Source organism: Pygocentrus nattereri, chromosome 7, assembly GCF_015220715.1.
Source record: "Pygocentrus nattereri isolate fPygNat1 chromosome 7, fPygNat1.pri, whole genome shotgun sequence".
NCBI lineage: Eukaryota > Metazoa > Chordata > Actinopteri > Characiformes > Serrasalmidae > Pygocentrus > Pygocentrus nattereri.
Window position 1 is genome coordinate 8,570,922 of NC_051217.1, and position 18,839 is coordinate 8,589,760.

The window sequence follows — 18,839 nt, forward strand, 5'->3', positions numbered from 1 at the left end:
CGGCACGCAGAGTACCAACAGCATGTTAGACAGGTGGTCACTGTGTTTTGGCTAATTTGTGTTAAGTTACTGTGCATGAACAACTGCAGAAAGATGTTAATTTTTTAAATACTTGCAGAACTTGCATTTTCTTCTTTTCATGTCATAAACCAAGCTTTTGCATGTTACTGAATGTGCAGTTTGTAGGCAATAGACAGTTACTGACTGTAGCCCAATTTACCACTACCCCCCGTGCTAGTGCCACATGCATTACAATGCCACTACCACATTGCTATCATTGCTGTGATGTGAATGGTCCACCACTCAAATAATACCTGGTCAATGGTCCCTTTCTATTTATGAACATGATAGAAAGTGACTGACAAATTGTGCAGCAAAACCTTGAGTCAGTAATTGTTAATCTACAAAGTGCAACTATATGGTGGTTATACCTCCTGCTAAAATGGTCAAGTGCAAGTTCAATGTGTACCTAATAAATTGACAACATGTAAAAAAATGTTCAGAAAATACAAACCCAGATTTATGACAGCAGAAGGTTATTGTTTATTATGATGTCCTTGTTATTGCACACACTGCACCATGGGTACTGTTCTATTGCTTTTGTGTTTGAGTTCAAAGTTCAGAGTCACCCAAGACAACACAGGGTTCCTTAACATTAAGTTACACTGTTTACAATTTGGGAGCTGACAGATAGACAGAGAGAGAAACAAATCCTCTCTGCAATAGCACTGAATCAAATCCACGCACAGCACACAGAAACTATCCTCATCCCCCCCCCCCCAGAAGAGAGCCGGTTCCCACTCATGCTGGTGAGAAGAGCCATTCTTGTCTAACCTTGGTCATCAACCATGAACCAAAAGCGTCTTCTTATGTTCATGTGCAGCATGGCAACACGCTGGTTATGGAGCTGTAATTTGACCTGAAGTTTTGAACCAAACCTGAATGTAGCCCAAAAACATTCTTCAACTTGGCCTATACTTCAACACTTCACCCCAGTCCCACTGTAGAATCTAAACTAGCCTGACAAAATTCTGTCTCAATAATAGTGACAAAAACAGCCCTTATTGGCTCACTGATGACCAAATTGAACATTGAATAGCCTAATTATCAGCTTTTCAGAAATAAGTTTAAATTCCAGTTTAACTAAAGCAGAGGGACATGCCAAAATCAGTTAAAGGTGGGAGATGGCCTACGAGAGAACCCAAGCTCGACAAAGCCCAAGAAATGACTGAACCTTATCAAACTCGGGACGTGAATAGTTGGGCCTTGTTGGTTCAGATAAATATTTTAAGCTCTTGCTGGTTGTGGTGATAATGTGAGTGTGATTTGCAGTGAATCCTCATCCCTCACTGTTGTTAGGTGGTGACTGCAAGTGCTGAACTTCACTCGGGGATGAGTGGCTACGCTCTGATTACTGTCTCCCAACAGCCTGCTGTTTCTAAAATGCCTCTAAGCCTTTCAGATAAAGCAGTTTCATTCTCCACTCCCTTCGCAGCTCCTCTCCTGCTCAAAAGCATTCCTAAAGAGGCTGTGGTAAACCGCTGTCCCCTAGCAACTTGACATGCAGGGAGAATCAGTGAGTTGCAGACTTGGGGGAGTGTGAGGTATAAAGCTTCTAACAAAGAGGGCCCAGACTGCAGAGGGTTGCAGAGCACTAAAAAAAAAACACATGTGACTTCATGGGGCAGGAGCTGCTTTCCATAATCCACTGTACTCCCTCTCTCCTCTCTCTCTCTCTCTTTACAAACACTACATTTTACATTTACTTCCAACACTAACTCTATATCTTTTTAGTTCTCCACTCCTGTCTTGCAGTGTTTAGTCCTGCACTTGGCCTTCAGTGGCATAATATTGTAAGACAAATGACAGATTTACAGTGAAAAATGTAAATCAGAGTAAGCAATTCTTTTGTCCAGATCTACTAAATGCTGCTGGGATGTGTAATGTATAAATACTGTACAAGCAGTGGTGTAACTGCTAGAGGGGGGCAATCACCCTGGGGCCCATGGTGCAGGGGGGCCCTCAGCAACTGGGCCCTTAGATATTTTATTGGGCACCTCATATTGACATACACCCATGACTCACAGAAAGATCCAGTGTCTCAACATCACGATATGGTTTGCCTGAACAGTATTTTACAGGCTTTTAATACTCATTAATATCTGAGTACTTGAGTATCTTACTATGTACTGAGTACTCTGAGTATTTTTAGAAACAGGAGTATCATTTGCAGCCATTCATCTGATGCAAAAGGTATGCTTCCATTTAAAAAAGTGGTTCAGTCCACGCTGGCCACGTTAGACGCATATTTGTCAGAACACAAGAAGTGTTTCAGAGCAACTCCTGTGCTGTGTGAATCCTAATTTTCTCTGACACAGCAATAAAAACATTAACATTATTACAATTTTCTCTAAACCCACTGGTTAATTAAAAAAAGAGGAAAAAACTAAAATTCCTCTGTGAAATGTTTACTTGATGGAACTGAGCCGTGGCTGTGTGGACTGCAAACATGACAGAACTTGGACAAGGATCACTAAACTTACATATCACTGTCAAAAGAAAAAAAATCTCCAGGTAGCTCAATTTTTTAATTTTTCTATATCATTTCAACACACCAGCTGTCCTTTAGATTGTGAGCAAGTTTGTGATGAATGGACCAAGAGAAATGCTCTAAAATCACTTGGAATAAAATCTCTTTATATTAACTTACTTTGAAAAGTGAAGAGTGTTTTTGTCTACTGCTGTAATGTTACTATTTTGGAGATACTTGTTTTTCTTTGGACAGTGATTACATTTAAGGTGATTCATCAAACTTGTCATGCCTTCATTGTTTACTAACCTCATTACAAATTTTGCACTGAGCTTTTTTCTTATTGTACGAAAGATGAAAGTGCTCCCACATGTGGGTTGTGAAGAATCACTGCTTTTTTAGCTCTGCTGGCCATGAGGAAAGTGATGCAGTTTGTTGGGCTCTGAGGCAAGTTGATGCCTGGCATGGGTTTCTGAGGCATTCAACTGAACATTTTTAACATTTGGCAATATTACTAATATTAACAATAACTGTTCTATCTGAAGGCATCTGCTGATGAAATGTGTTAGCTTCCATCAATACTATACAAACAGCCCGATGTCTATTTATCTCACAGCTCATCCATGGCAAATGTTTTGAAACAGGTCCTTTACAAACAAACACTATATATTCATTAGATACAATTACAAACTCTTAAGTAGGTAGTCTAATGTAGACATTCAGGCTAACATTAGATCCTAGTTGGTGGAGTGGCATGCTTTTAGAGTATCAACTTGTAAGAGACATACTGGGCCAGATTATAAAACTCAGTGGTAAGCTCTACGCAATGGAAAATGCTCTGGTTGGCTGCCCAAGTGAGTAAAGGTCATGAAAACAAAGTAACAAAGAAAGCTAAAGTTCTCAGAACTGAGCATATTTTACAGAAAGAACATATTTTAAAGAAAGAAATACTAGTTAATACTAGTAAAATAGAATAAATGTAACTTTTAAAGAAAAAATAGTTTCCTTTTCAGAAAATGTTGCTGCTCGTGGAAAAAATTGATGTATAAAATAGTTTATTATAACATCTTTAAATTGAAAATTTAATAGGACTTATATTTTTCCATGTACAATTTCCCAAGTGTAAAAATTGAAGACTTTTTCCAATTCATTTTGACTACAGTAATATTTTTACATACAGGAATTCAATTTTATAATTAAAAATTAGGAAGACCTGTTGAAATTCTAGTAAGGGTTACAAGTCAATTTTGTCTTTTATTTACTATTTTTCTTGATCTCAGGAATTCAGTTTACAAAGGTGAAAATTGAGTTTAACTAGTAATTATGACTAGTAAAAAGTCATTTTTTTACTGTAAATTGAATTCCTTAAATTGAAAAGGAGAAGTAAAAATTTAAATTAGTTGCTCTAAAAATCAGTTCAAAGTAATTCGAATCTGAACATATCAAATTACTCTTCATTTAGTTAGATTACAAGCTAAATCTGCTTTACATACACAGGAGGGGGGTTTTCAAAACATTTACTGGGAAAAATTACTACTACTGAATGGTTGTCTTTATTTTTCACAGGATTTAATGGCTATTGCCATATTGAAATAACATTTATATTGCACAAGTGCTAAAACATGCCTGTAGTCCTCATTTATGAACAAGTGAATGTGTTACGGCCATGCTGTTCGCTTGTCACTATAAATCTAGCTATGCAGTTTATGAATCTGAATCAATACTGGGTAAATAAGAAAATTACTTTGCCATTTTTTAATTAATTTAAAGTAACTGTCTAAAAAATGGTCCACAAATTTTTTGCACTGGGGCCCGTAAGATCCTAGTTACGCCACTGTGTACATGTTTGTGTATGTGTGTAAGAGTGTGTGTGTCTGTGTGTGTGCGCGCATTATCTTACTGGAAGACAAAGTCTGTGTTGTTGATCTGGCAGTTACCTCTTTCTTTCATAACAATTGTAAAATGCAGTTGTAAGTTTCTTCTACTTTTGTCACTCTGCTGTGCATATTCACTTCCACATCTTCCTTGTTAGCTGACATGCAGTTGTACGTGTTTGCTGTTACAATGGTGAATAATGAATGCCGCCTTTCTAGGTCACTGTTCTGTGTCTATTTGCCATGTCAAGTTATCATGTGTGTGTCATTCCACGTAAAAACCTAAAATGATTTTGACTTATGGAGCTTGACAATTGAATAAACTGCCATGATCAGAAGACATGACTGGCTGAGGCTAAAAATATGATCAAGCTCCAAACAAACCAGTGACATGACTACACATTTGTCATCGACCCGTCAAATAAAACGCCACCCACCCCGAACCCGACGCACACCAGAATGTAGAAATGTACAAAACACAGAGATGTAAAAAAGACAGATGTAAAAAAATTGGCTCAGCCACCTCTTGCTTAGAGGTCTAGAGGAAGCTTTCATATCAAACTACTGAACACATGATAAGGCACAAAGAGCCATTAAACAATGGATTACCACTTACACTCATTCCCATCTCCTCAAACGCTTCGTACGTCATAAATACTCCACGGTTACTAAAAAGTTTAACAATCAAGACCACTTTGTAGAGGCGTGCGTATGCTTTGTGAGAAGCAGTTCATGTAACACATTAGCAGACAATATGATAGCTTACTAAAAGGACCATTGTCCCTGCTTGGAATGAGACACTGTGGAAGTCAAGGCATGAGATTTCCCCCGTTACATCCTCTATACACCCCCAATGTCATCAGCCTCTCAACAGAAGCATTGTTTTTTCTAAAACACTGTCAACTTGTGCTGTTAAAACCATCAGTAAGGTTATGTACAAAATATACAACATAGAAATACATACATACAGAATAGATTATTACAATGAGGCCTACAAAAGAAAACGACCAGTTTATCCAGTATTGCAGGCATGGCCACTATTATCAGTCACCTTCTTTTCTTCTTTCAGTCAGAAAATGCATCATATTGCAACGGTGCTCACATTTCATAGTCGTTTACAACAGACATAGTAAAGCTATCAAAAATCAAAAGTCTCCAAAATCACTCTAGAAAGTTTTTTTTGTTCTTTTGTTTCTCTACAACAATGTCAGTTAATATGTACAAGCCCTAAAAAATAATTTAATAATAATAATAATAATAATAATACACACTTTCTACACACTGTGGACGGGCGGAGTTCTTGGATGGAGCACAATGTGTGCTGATTGGCTAACAGTCACTAAAGAGCAGTAGTTAGAGGAGGAGGGGTCACAGAGAGGAAGTGGTGGAGTCGACGATTTCTCTGCCGTTACACACTGTTGGGACGTAGTGGGCACCCACAGATGCTGGAGAAAGAAAGAGAGAGAGAGATGTTGAGACAAAATGTGAGGAGACAAAAAAAAACAGGAACTCACCACACAAGGTTTGATCAGGATACCTACAATAAAAAAACACATAGGCCCAATTCCATTTCATCCCACGCCCCTACCACTTAGCGCCACCCCTCCGCTTTGTGCGTTCATGCCTAGGGGTGGGGTGTCCCTGTTTTTATCTTAGAAGTATTTTCTCTGTTAAAAAAATTATGAAAACCACTGTATTATGGCCCTTTTCTCCGTAATAAGCATAGAAAATCCCTGGTAGTATGCTGGTGTCTCTGTGGCTAGCTAAATTTCCTTTTCCACCTGAAATAGTGCAGCTGTTACATCAAAACTGGGAATCAAAACTGGGCATGTAAGGTGAAACAGGAAAATTCAAACAAGAAGCTGGCGAATAGCTGTCTTCAGCTTCAAATCACAGAAAAATTATGGGTAGCAATAATAAATAATTGTCATACACCCCCTCTTTGAAAGCATATGATGCCCTAAATGTAACTAAAGCCCAGCAGTGAGGTTGCTGAACTGTACCCTCCTCTGCTGTCACTGCAGACTGGCAGGGTCGCCTACAGAGCACTGCTTATAGCTTGTTAATGAAATAATAATGTTCTTTATTTGAGGGTTGTCCCATTTCGTAGGGGAAGAGTTTAACCACTACCCCTTGTAACTAAGGGGCAAGGTGGCACTCGAAAACAAAAGGGTAGGGGTCAGAATAAGAAATGGAATTGGGCCCTTCTGAATTCATAGACTTTCTCTTCTCTGCTCTAGCAACCCCTTCTCACTCACTCCCTTCACCAACGCCACCCCACCAACATCAGCAGTGATTTCTTTTCTTTGCTGTGTATGTCATACTGTTTATCACAGAGGTGAAATATGAATAAAGATGAAACAGTTGATCTGATCTGTTTTTTGTGTCTATGAATTAAACATTAGAGGAAAGCCACTGGGCTCTGCTTATACAGGCTTATTACCGTGCAGCAGGCAGAATCACCACTGCTCCCCTTGTGCATCAGGTGACAATGCTTACACCCCAAATGTGGCTTCAGTTGGCAAATCAAAGATGAGTAATGACTACAAACTGCTTAAGTAATGGCGGCATGAAAATTCAGCCATCTGTTTGGCTTTGTGCCACATCTGCTATTTTTTTCATTAAAGATGAATAGCTTATATTTCCTGTTACAAATCACCTTGTTTGTCTAAAGATAAGCGCTGATCTTGACACTTCAACTGTAGTCCAGAAGGACTACGTTGTTGCTTTTGGAACAGAACCTTGTATCTCCAGTTTTATTGCTTTTTCATTTTTTTTTTTCAGATTATTTAACATTTAACATTGGGTTATTTAATGATGACCAGACCAACAGCCATTGTCCAAAATGACTTGTAATAAGAACCTTTTCTATTATCTTTCATTAAAAGTTAAGAATGTTTTTTTCTCTTCTTCCATAAAGTTGCCATTGTGAGGTTTTGTTTCTACAGAGGCCATATATGTTTTGTCACGTAATTAATCATCAACAGTAAAAAGTTTGTAAAAAGTTCTATGCATTTACAGCTGCACTTGGTGAATAAATATGTTAAGGAACACAGTTATTAGCTGTTTAGTGATCAGCCACTGCCCTAAAAATAATAAGATGAGCAGTATGAAAGCTTTTACACTGCCAAAGCTGAAGCTGCGTCTTTTCAAACCTCTTTTTAAAAATCTTTAGTTCAGTGCCAACTAAATGGCTTTATCATATTATTAATACTGTATCAATTAGTGAATGAATAATATCAGATCTTACAACTCACCTGCAATTATCTGGCTGATGTAGGAAAGAAAGCAGTTAGCAAATAGGTAAACAATGAGTTTGTTTTTTTGAAACCCAATAAAGTCATCTTTACTCTGCAGGTCTTCCCTTGTTTTTGCAATTCCTTGTTTTGCTATTTCAGTCCTCTTCAGTAATAATAACATGTCTGTTTCTTTCCCCAACCATATACACTGGCTAGTCTCTAAAGTCCTGTGCCTAATTGTTGCATAGTTATATATGTATATTGTAAAGAGGTTTTTTCTGTAGTGTTTGTACAGTTATTGTCTGTATTTTGCTGTTTTCAGCTGCTTTTCTTTGTTAATTGTAGCAGCATGTCCTGGGGTAAGTAGATATTGTTCCTCCAGGACAGAAAATGACATTAAAGTTGACTTTAAAACGGAGCAATTCATTTAAAACCAGATCAAATCTAGACCAAATCATTTCCAATCATTTCCCTATGAAAAATGTGGAGTGCATGCTGAAATGCTATGTACATCAATGCAGTATAAAGCTACAATGTGCTGTACACAATGGAGAAAGGCAGAGGTTCATTCAAAGTTTGTGAGATATGAACTGATAAACATTGCTTTTCTTCATCTAAACTGGTGTTTTGCCTTGTTTCACTTTTATCTAATAATTGTATAAATCTAGTTAAACCACTTGTTCCTATAAAAGGTACATTTTAAGTGACAAAAAAGTGCTTAACAGCATGGGTCCTCACCATGTGAAGCGTAGGTAGTGGCAGGACCACTGACACTGAAACGGTTGAGGTTGAGCCGGTGGCTGGTCACGTTCTTCTGGGGTTGGAACATGATGATGTGGACCTTGGGGGCAAACATGCAGCCCAGCACGACAAACCCACTCAGACTCACTGATATACACATTGTGGTGGTCTGAACCTGGGAGAGAGAGAACAAGACGGAGAAAGACGGAGGGAGTAAACAGCTCATTTACTCAGTACTTCAGTCACCTCCAGGATCTCCACAGATGCTTACAGACATGCTGATAATCAAATGTCATTAGTTAAAGTGGAATATAAAGGGAACAGTTAGAATGCTTGAGAGAACATGGGGGATAATTGCAATGGCAGTTAGCACTGTGGCTGCATAAATAGTGTTTGATTAGATGTTATTTGGACATCTTCCATTAACAGGCTAATCTTCTCCACTCAAGGTGTAGATTTCCTCTCTTTTAGTGCCTCCCTGCCACTCTCTCATGGATTTGTGCTGTTACTGAGGCACTAAGCGGGAAAGAATAGATATAGCTACTAAACTGGCTAGGAATTTCCTTCTTGGGGGCAGCTATATCTTCACCGAGAACACAGGAACGCCTTACCAAAGCTAATGAATCAGCCTGGAATGCTTTCACAGAGGAGGGAATAAACAGTACGGTATAATCTGTTTTAGCTGGTCCTCTATCTTCAGTATGAGCACTCTGCTGGATGCACGGCATACTAAGTAGATCTAGATAGTTGCTGATGATCTTATTAACCATGTACTATTTCTGTCTGTGTGTCTGTCAGTATCTCTCTTTCGTTCTCTGATCTGGCCCTCTCTCTGAAGTCTTTCAGTGTTTCTACAGGCATCAGCACTCTGTTTAAAGCCGTCTCAGAGGACTGGGCCCTCTCAAACGGAGATGCTCTTTCCCACTTCATTGACTGTGGCCTTGGAAGACCTGCATAGAGCAGACAGAGCAAACTAAGAAAAGTCCTGCAAGCGTCAGCAATACATGTGTCTATACAGCAGTGCAGAGTTACGGAGTGTGACTTCGAGCTTTCTGAATGTGTATGCAGTACATATGATACAGGACTGGGCTAATCACATTTCAGTGTTACTTGGTATAATCCGTGACTAATTCTGTTGGAAAAGATGCTGAGTTTCAGTGCTTGCATTACACTGACGCCTGAGGCTCGACACATTTATTGTGAAAGGCTGACCGATTAAGTGCAATGTTTATTATGGATTTAAATTCACTCTCTTCTTTTATTCTACTGACTTGGCGTACCCTTGTGCGTCCTAGGATGTTCTACTGTATTATGCATATCTTACTCAACAGCAGGCAACTCTAAGCCTGGGGAGCACAATTGCCTGGTGGTTTCAACAGCACTGCTAATTCTCCACTCCATTTAGTTTTTTTTTTTCTCAGTACAGTGCAACTCAATTCAATTACATCCCAATAGGCTGGGTTTAAGGAAAAAAATAATTACCATAATATTTTCTTATTAAAAATCCACATTTTGTTACCTATGTGACTGTTGGGGTTTATGCCAGTATCTGCCCTTTCAGTGTTTCACATAAAGCTGCTTCAGCATTAATAGCTCCCCCTTCTGGAGAAGCTTAAGCCTGCTAAGAGTGAGTGAGTGAGTGAGTGAGTGAGTGAGTGAGTGAGTGAGTGATGTTTACGTCATTATAGTTCTCTCACATTCAGCTACAATTTGTGTTGAATGACAAATAAATTACATTGTTAACTCTTTCACCCAGCCCTCCTTGTAAAGTAATTGTTTTTGGGATGAAAAGGTGAGAATGACGTAGAGAATACATTCTATTTGTTATGTTAACAGTTACACTTTATACACTTTTTTACCAGAAGTGTTTTTTTTCCTGTGGCAAAGAACCATTTTGTCACACTGGCAGCCTTCTACTGATCTCCAAAAGGTACTGGCATCCTCTTAAATTGATACAAGCCCATAAGGGTAAAAAAGCTCTCTTTTTTTCTTTTCCAATAACCAACGTTTACTGACCTGCCAATATTTTAGATTTTAACTATTTTTACAGCACTTTTGATTTTCCCATGGAAGTCAGTGATTCCTCTTTATGTGGGAGGGGATAATAGGTGGGAGTGACAAAGATTGCATGTCCTGTTAACTGTCGGCAGATGCAATCGGATATAAGGGTAACCTAACATTTAGCTTCAGTAGAGTCTAGAGAAGGATATGACAGAGACGGAGGGGGCAGATGTACAGTGGCAGACTCTCCACCACACCACTTGTGTGCTGATAAGAAAATGATTTATAAGTGGATTTGTTTGTAGTAAATAGTAACCTCAATGTGTGATATGTAGTTGGGGTGTTAAGGTACTGAATATGGTTTAAATATACAGTTGTAAGAGCTGTATAGTGGTGGGCAACTGGAAAAGTATAAGGAACCTATATAAAAAGGACGGATAGTTGGACTGAGTGAATTTAAGAATTCAAACATGAATGATATTTATTATTAACACAGCCCTGAGAACCACAGCCTAACTATACTGGCCTTTTCATACAATTTTTTGGTATTCTGAAACATACCCTGTAGTCGCTGGATGTAACATAGAAGATGGGCAGGAAGGCCAACCAGATGATGCAGGTGGTGTACATGGTGAAGCCGATGAATTTGGCCTCGTTGAAGTTCTCGGGGCACTTGCGGGTCTTGAAGGCGTAGACGGTGCAGAGCACCACCAGCACCACATCATAGCTGAGTGACAGCAGCATGCTGGAATCACGCACGTTGCACTTGAGGATCACCGTCTGGCGCTTCTCAGGCAGCGTGAAGCGACGTGTGCCTGGCACCTCCAACAGTAGCCAAACGGATACCAGCAGCAGCTGCACGGAGATGAGTGACAAGCAAATGAAGACCTGTGAGCTGGGACTGATGAAGCGTGGGCGCTGTGCCCCACCTTCTTTCACTCCACTGAAGATGCGGGCAATGCGGTTGGTCTTGGTCAGCAGCGCTGAGTAGCAGACAGCAAAGGAGGTGCCCAGGCCCAAACGCCGCAGTGCGCACACAGCCGGTGAAGGCTTGGCGATGAAGACAAAGGTCATGGTGTAGGACATGAGGACACCAAGCAGCAGGATGTAGCACAACTCCCGGCCTGAGGCCTTGACCAGGGGCGTGTCATTGTGGCGGATGAAGACGATGAAGACTAAGGAGGTGCAAACAAAGCCCACACATGCAATAGAGATGGGCCCGATGGCCCAAGCATCCTCCCACATGATGTAGTCTTCTGGCAGGTCATAGCAGCCACTCAGGTCTGCCCGGGGCCATTGGCCCAGAGAACAGGGTGCACATGTGAACTCATCAGGCAGATACTCGTGGGCCTCACAAGCCGTGCAGATCCAGCAGCAGTACTCACCCGCCTGCATCTTCTTCATCTCGTTGGGAGCACAAGGGTCACTGCATTGGGATGTTGGCATCATACCACCACGTGGCCAACCAATCAGGAACTCATTGAGGGAGAGAGTTTCTGCCCACTCGCCCACCTGGACATAGGTGTATCTGTCACTGCCTGGCAAGCGCTGGTAGTTGAAGATGTTGTAGCGACCCATGCCGTCTCCATATTGGTCAAACTTTACCACGTTCTCGGATCCTGGAGGGGAGAATGGAGCTGTAGGGACAGCAGGAGCGAGAGATGGAGAAAAGAGTAGTTAAGACAGCAAGTAAGGTGGTTACCTCATAACGATTCAGTTTGGTAACAATTCTGTGCACCATGAAATCTCAAATTTCCATGAGATTAGAATGAATTAAACTGTTTTGATGCAGAATTAGATTCAGAAATATTCTTCCACACTGAATACTCTTTGTTTTATCTCCTTACTAATACTTAAACCCTTTTGTTGCTGTTGTTTTACGAGGAGCTAACATGCTCCTTTATAGAGGACAGGTTAACCACAAAGATAATAATGTTGTAAACCCTGTTATGGGTTTATGAAACATCCCTCATAATGCGTCTGAGAATGTCATTGCTTTTTTTGGAGGTTTGCTGCCTGTTGGTACACTTGTACTTGTGTTGTCAGAGCTTGAGCAAAAAAAGAGACATATAAAACAGGCTAACAATAGGACGGTAAGTCAAAGCAGAACTGAAGGTGATGTTTGTATGGACAAATTTTTTAATACACTCTGCTTCTTGTGAGCATACAGTGCCCTGTTTTTGTGACTTACCTTCAATGTAACATCTATTTCAAATAATATAAAGAACATCCATTGTATGTGCCAGTATTGGCTACTTCTATATAACAAATAATGAAATAAAAAAAATACAAGCTGTCAGTTTAGCTTATAGACATGACTCTTTAAATATCTGTTGTAAATATGTTTCTAATTCACACAGAAAAAAAATTAAACCATGTTTGGATGTGGAAAGAAAAATATAATGTAGTATGATAATCTGTCACTACGCAGAGATCCAGAATAACGGTACAAATATTTTATTATTCAATTGCTCATAGTTGTAACATGCATTAGGTTTATTTGAAGACTAATAGGTTATCAAAAATTCATTGTTTTCTAAGCCCACAAGATGGCACTCAGGCACAGTTTTCTGTCTGGTGAGACTGAATGCTCTTATTTGTAGGAATGGTTGGATAGCGTAGTGCAGTGGTTCTCAGTCAGTTCTTTGGGCACCCCAGGCAGTCCACATATTTGATTAAACCTAGCTCTCAGCTCACCTGTGTTAAGTGTTCTCATACTTATGCCACAGTCACACTGTAGGTAATAGTGGCTCAGATCAAATATTTTTCTTCATATGTGACAGATTTGTCTTTTGTGTGACAGTATGAACAGCAAAGAACACACTGAATGTGACAGTTCCAATTTGAATTAGGCATCGTTTTTGTGTCATTTTAAAATCCGACGTGTAGCAATGCAACCTCTGTCTGAACAGTCAGATCGGAACTCATGCGACTACGTCACTTTTAATCTTCATCATAATTTTACATGTGGGAACAGATCCATTACAGTAACATCATCAAAATGCCGGCTACTATGGTTATGCGTCACATCTTCTTTTGCTTTGGAGAATGTGTGAGATGAGTGCGTGCAGTTTGAAAAAATAAGCATGGTCCCTTACAACATGAAGACTCAAACCAATAATTGCTCAAAATCAATTTTACTTCAACAATATTTTGAAAAAAGAAGGAGAAGTCAAAGGAGGCTAACCATGATCAGGTCTCTTTTTCCAGTAAATATTGCCATTTTGGCACCGAGTTTGTGCTTCTTTGCTAGGTTTCTTCTTCATGGCAATTTATTGAATAAAACTGAGCTTTCTTTTCCTGTTTGGTCAACTTCCATAAATAAAACAACCACAGAAATTCAGTTTTACTCTAACTTCTGTCCAGTGTGATCGTTTGCACATGTTAAAGTTCAATTTGAAAGGAGTTTGTTATATTAAGGAAATACAAAGGTCAGATAAAATAATGTAAACAAGGAAACAATGAAATCAGATGTGCGCAGTAAACTGGATTTGAGCCACTTTTACCTGCAGTCCGAACACAGACTTTATGTCTTGGTTCAGATATGTTTATATCTATGTTAAAGCATAAATGTGGACCAGCTGGTGGGGGACTGAGGACTGGTTTGAGAACCACAGGTGTAATGGATAACACCATCACACTGCACCATCAGGCAGAAAACAGGAATATCCTATTATTAATATTATTCCTATAAAGAGCCTTAGGAAGGACACTTACCATTACTTTCACCTACCATTATTAATTACTCTGGATAAATTAGAGGAAGACTTTTTTTAATGTTGACTTCGCAGTTGAGATTTGCTTCAATAAAAAAGATTTAAGCAAGATGAACAAAGTGGAAGTTGCATTAAATAAGTTGAGAAAGCTTTGTTCTGGAGGCATCATTTGCGGAAAAAAAGCAATAGGCCCAAATGGGCCCGATTTTATTATGGGTCATAATGATCGTGTATTGTGGTGACTGCCACTTGCTCCAGTTCACAAAAGAGGATCTAGAGTGACGTTAAATGTTGTTGTTTATGCTCTTGTTCTTTAATTTAAGTGTGGTGTATGTGATTGTAATGCTTTATTGTGTTGGGTTGTGGGCTTAGTGTGGGTTTGGGTGTACCATTAAGAGAAATTGCCTGGCTGTATGTATATTTTCTGCTAGTGTCTATAAAGAGCACTTCTCATAACAGAAATCTTGGCCTGCTTGTGTCTCCTTCTTTGCTAAGACAATACAGTATTTTGAGGCCTCTAGCGAATCCTACCCATACTTCTCAGGGTGTCAGTGTTATGCTGACTTCAATTACCATCAGTAACTGTTGCAACATGGCTGCAGGCGCACAAGGCAATTATGCAGCAAGCTCTTAAAACCATAGGGGAACATCATGAACCCTCATGGTAATAGATGCTAAACAAAATGGCTGTATACTGAAATAAAACTTACTATAAAAAGCACCATCTGTGAGAGGAAAGGCAGTTACTATACAAAGGTGCTGTGGACTTTATGATCTTTCTCACAGTGTTTGAGTTTATTTGCCACTTGGCTTACATGAGTTGTCTCAACATTAACGCCCACAGGACTGAGAAAAGTATCCCCCAGCAGTGCATTTGTACTGCTGAGGCAAAGAGTCAAATCAAGTCTATTACATAGACAGTTTATATTTCAATCTGAAGCCTGGGATGTGAAGAAGAGAGATGAGGTGGAAAAATAGTATAAACAAAGGAAGATTGAGTGTGTAGCAGAGTGAAACGTTAAAGACACTGTACTTGAGTTTGTACTGAACAGCAGGACCAGAGAGTCTAGTATAAAACTTATGGCACAGTAATAAACAACTCAGTGAGAAGTTTCTTCACACAGGCCCAGCCTGTCAGAAAAAATGGACACACGTGGGACCACTAACAGCTAACGCTGGTCTCAGGTTGGTTGCATGTGTGATTTATCACATGGAGTGTAATTGCTCGAAGGGCCTCTGGAAGCTCTACAGGGAATGATGACTCGTCAGATAGGGAAAGGAGGTTAGGCGTTATGAACCGCATCAATCATGGAGATAACGTCAATGTCAGCACTGTCACACACGCACATATCTGAGGAGCAGTGGAATGCAAAAAAATACACCCCCCTATAGATGCACACATGCACATTTGAGTACTTCATCTTGCTGAGGATCACATTAACCTTTAGTTGCCTGCAGTTCATCTGTTCATTTCCCAGTTTAATATCATCCACAGTTATAATTAATAATCCTCAGACTCAGCAGATGCCCCACGCACCCTTAGATTAAGTAATCAGCATCTGGTAACAGGATAATTAAGCATAATATAATTACTTGCGACAAACACAAATTGCAGTTAATCAGCTTGTACTGAACCTCCAGGGGACATGGTGAACATTCAGTAAACCAACAAAAGCTTCTTAATTCAGGAAGAAGGATTTATTTCCCTGTACTGTATGATCAATATATAAGGGTATGACAAGTGTATTATAGTCCATTTGTCCCCTTAATGGGGATGATAAGTTAAACCCAGTGCGCAAAAGTGCTTTTAATAGCTCTATTGATCTGAATGGAGCTGGAAAAACAGTTCAGTTCAGATCACAGTAAATATTTTCAGCACTAGATTGAAATGAGAATTCAGCTCAGATGGTTTCAGGGCTTTTCCTGATGGATCTCTACAATAAGAAATGGCACACAACCACTTTCACTTTTATAATACCAATACTGAGATATTTAGCATCATTCTGATCCCTTTATTTCTTCATTTATTTCCCTTTTCCTTCCTCCCTTCCTTCTTTTCTCCTTTATTCCTTCTTTCTCTTTGGTTTCATCCTTTCTTCTTTCATTATTTCTTTCTTTCCTTCCACCCTTCCCTTCTCTTCCTTTCTATTTCTTCATTATTCCTTCTTTTCTTTCCTTTGTGTATTTCTCCCTTTTTTTCTTTTTACTATCTTCCTTTTTACCGTCTTTTTCTTGTTCTTTTTCTTCCTTCCTTGAATTTTCAGGAGTTGGGCTCGGCCCCTCAGTTCCAGTGAAAGGAACTCTTAATGCTTCAGCAGATAAAGAGATTTTAGACAATTTTATGCTCCCAACTTTGTGGGAACAGTTTGGGGATGGCCCCTTCCTGTTCCAACATGGCTGTGTTCCAGTGCACAAAGCAAGGTCTATAAAGACATGGATGAGCGAGTTTGGTGTGGAAGAACTTGACTGGCATTGAGTCCTGACCACAACCCGATAGAACACCATTGGGATGAATTAGAGCAGAGACTGCGTGCCAGGCCTTCTCGTCCAACATCAGTGCCTGACCTTACAAAGGCGCTTCTGGAAGAATGGTCAGAAATTCCCATAAACACGCTCCTAAACCTTGTGGAAAGCCTTCCCAAGAGTTGAAGCTGTTATAGCTCCAAAGGGTGGGCCGACATCATATTTAACCCTATGGATTAAGAATGGGATGTCGCTCAAGTTCATATGCGTCTGAAGGCAGACGAAAGAATACTTTTGGAAATATAGTGTAACAGTTGAATAATCTGAGGTTGTTCTATGCATTTGCTAACTAACAATGAAGACATTAAAGATGAATGCAATATTTAGCAGTCCGGCAGCGATGTTTACTGCCCCAAAACAGCAGCGCCGTTGATGTGCATGGCTGAACCCAATGTGGCGTCTATTTGGAATGTGAACAAGGTTGCTGTGAATAATAGTGATCTGCTTCTCCTTTCAAAGTCTATTAATGATTCCAGAGAACATGCATATCGAAATGGAAAATGTTACAGCTCAAAACATGAAGGAGGACAGCTTTTAACTTTTAGCTTTTTTGCCTTGTAACATGGAGCACCATGTCACAAGGCAAAAGTTATAACCAAGTGGTTTGGTGAACAAAACATTGAAATTTTGGGTCCATGGCCAGGAAACTCCCCAGATCTCAATCCCATTGAGAACCTGTGGTCAATCCTCAAAAAGAGGTTGGACAAACAAAAACCCAGAAACTGTGATCAACTCCAAGCACTGATTAGGGAAGAATGGGTTGCCATCATTCAAGATTTTTAGCAGAAGCTGATATCTAGCATGCCAAGGTGAATTGCAGAAGTCTTAAAGAAGAAGGGTCAACACTGTAAATATTAAGTCTTTGCTTAAACTGGATGTATTTGTCAATAAAAAGTTAACAGTTGTATGGCATGCTTATAATTATACTTCATTGTACCATATAAACATCTGACAAAAGGTTCTAAAAAAACTGAGACAGCAAACTTTGTGAAAACTCAAAACTTTTGGCCATGACTGTACATGCTTAAAAAAGGCTTCTAAATGGTCATTTCTTGGACACAGAGTTTTAGAAAACTTTGACATTACATAGAGTATTTTTATGCTTTGAAAAGGTTCTTCACACGCACATCACACTTATAGACTTTTTTTTTTTGCAAGCCATCCATTAAAGGGGTCTTTAGGGAATCAAAGTGGTACTTCTATGGTAACACTCTAAAGAAACCTTTTTGGTTTTTATTTTTAATAGTGCAAGAGAGACAGAGAGAAAGAGAGAGAGAGAGAGAGAGAGAGAGAGAGCGAGAGAGAGAGAGCGAGAGATGTAAATAGAATTGTGGGTAATGTGAGGAGGTAATTGTGAATTATTCGGAATCATACTCTAAGCACACACAGACACAAAACTATGCAGAATTTCCTAAAAGTGTCTCCCACTCAGACACTCAGAGAAAGATGAGTCAAACATTATTCTACCTTTGACAAGAGACATAAAATATTTCTGCCTGTGTGTCGCAGTGAGTGCCTCATAATTGCTCTCTCGCTCTCTATCTTTCACTCTCTCTCTCGCCCTCCCACAGCCAGAGCATTGTTTGTCAGATACACTTTAAACTCCTTAGACTCCATGGTGACACTGTGCCCTGTTGCCTGTCAGTCTTGTCATGCAGAAACGGAGCAGAAGCGATCTGCGGGCCTCAGGTGCCATAACATCTCCGTCTACAGGAGGAGACAAGTCTAAAGCACTGCTCTTACAACAGCCTCTCACATCCTCTCGCTCACCTCCACTGCTGACAGCTTCCATTCAGACCTGACGGCCTCTTCACTCACACACACAGGGATAAGTGGGTGATTCCATGATTGGGCCCCACTTGTGTCCCACTGATATTGCATTTACAAATATGTATGTAAATATGAAAGACATTTTAAACACAGGTAGAGTGTCCTTCTATGAGCATGTTTCAGAAAAATAACTTAAACATCAATCAAACCTGTCGATTAGGGATGAGTTTTGTTATGATTAGGATTTTTGATATGTAAATGTCTTTGAAGTTCTCATACATTCTCATAAAAACCAAGATACAATCTCCTCCACAATTATTGGCACCTCTGGTAAAGATGATTAAAAAAGGTTGTAAGAAATCTCACCCTGAAAAATGAGGAAAAATACAACCTTTAGGAGAAGTAAATTCATTCTTAAAAAAATCAATCTTGTCAAAACCCTTGT

At 39.6% G+C, this 18,839-nt stretch overlaps 1 protein-coding gene across 1 annotated transcript in view; it reads right to left on the bottom strand.

The window, feature by feature from the left end:
* Nucleotides 1-515: 515 nt before the first annotated feature.
* grm3 (glutamate receptor, metabotropic 3) overlaps nt 516-18,839 on the bottom strand; it is a 50,700-nt gene continuing 32,376 nt past the window's right edge. Inside the window, exons 4-6 of the mRNA XM_017725268.2 lie at nt 10,947-12,022; nt 8,382-8,559; nt 516-5,849 (exon numbers count right to left, since the gene is read on the bottom strand). Coding sequence (XP_017580757.1) covers nt 5,773-5,849; nt 8,382-8,559; nt 10,947-12,022 — 1,331 coding nt within the window. The 3' untranslated portion in view covers nt 516-5,772. The remainder of the gene's footprint in view (nt 5,850-8,381; nt 8,560-10,946; nt 12,023-18,839) is intronic.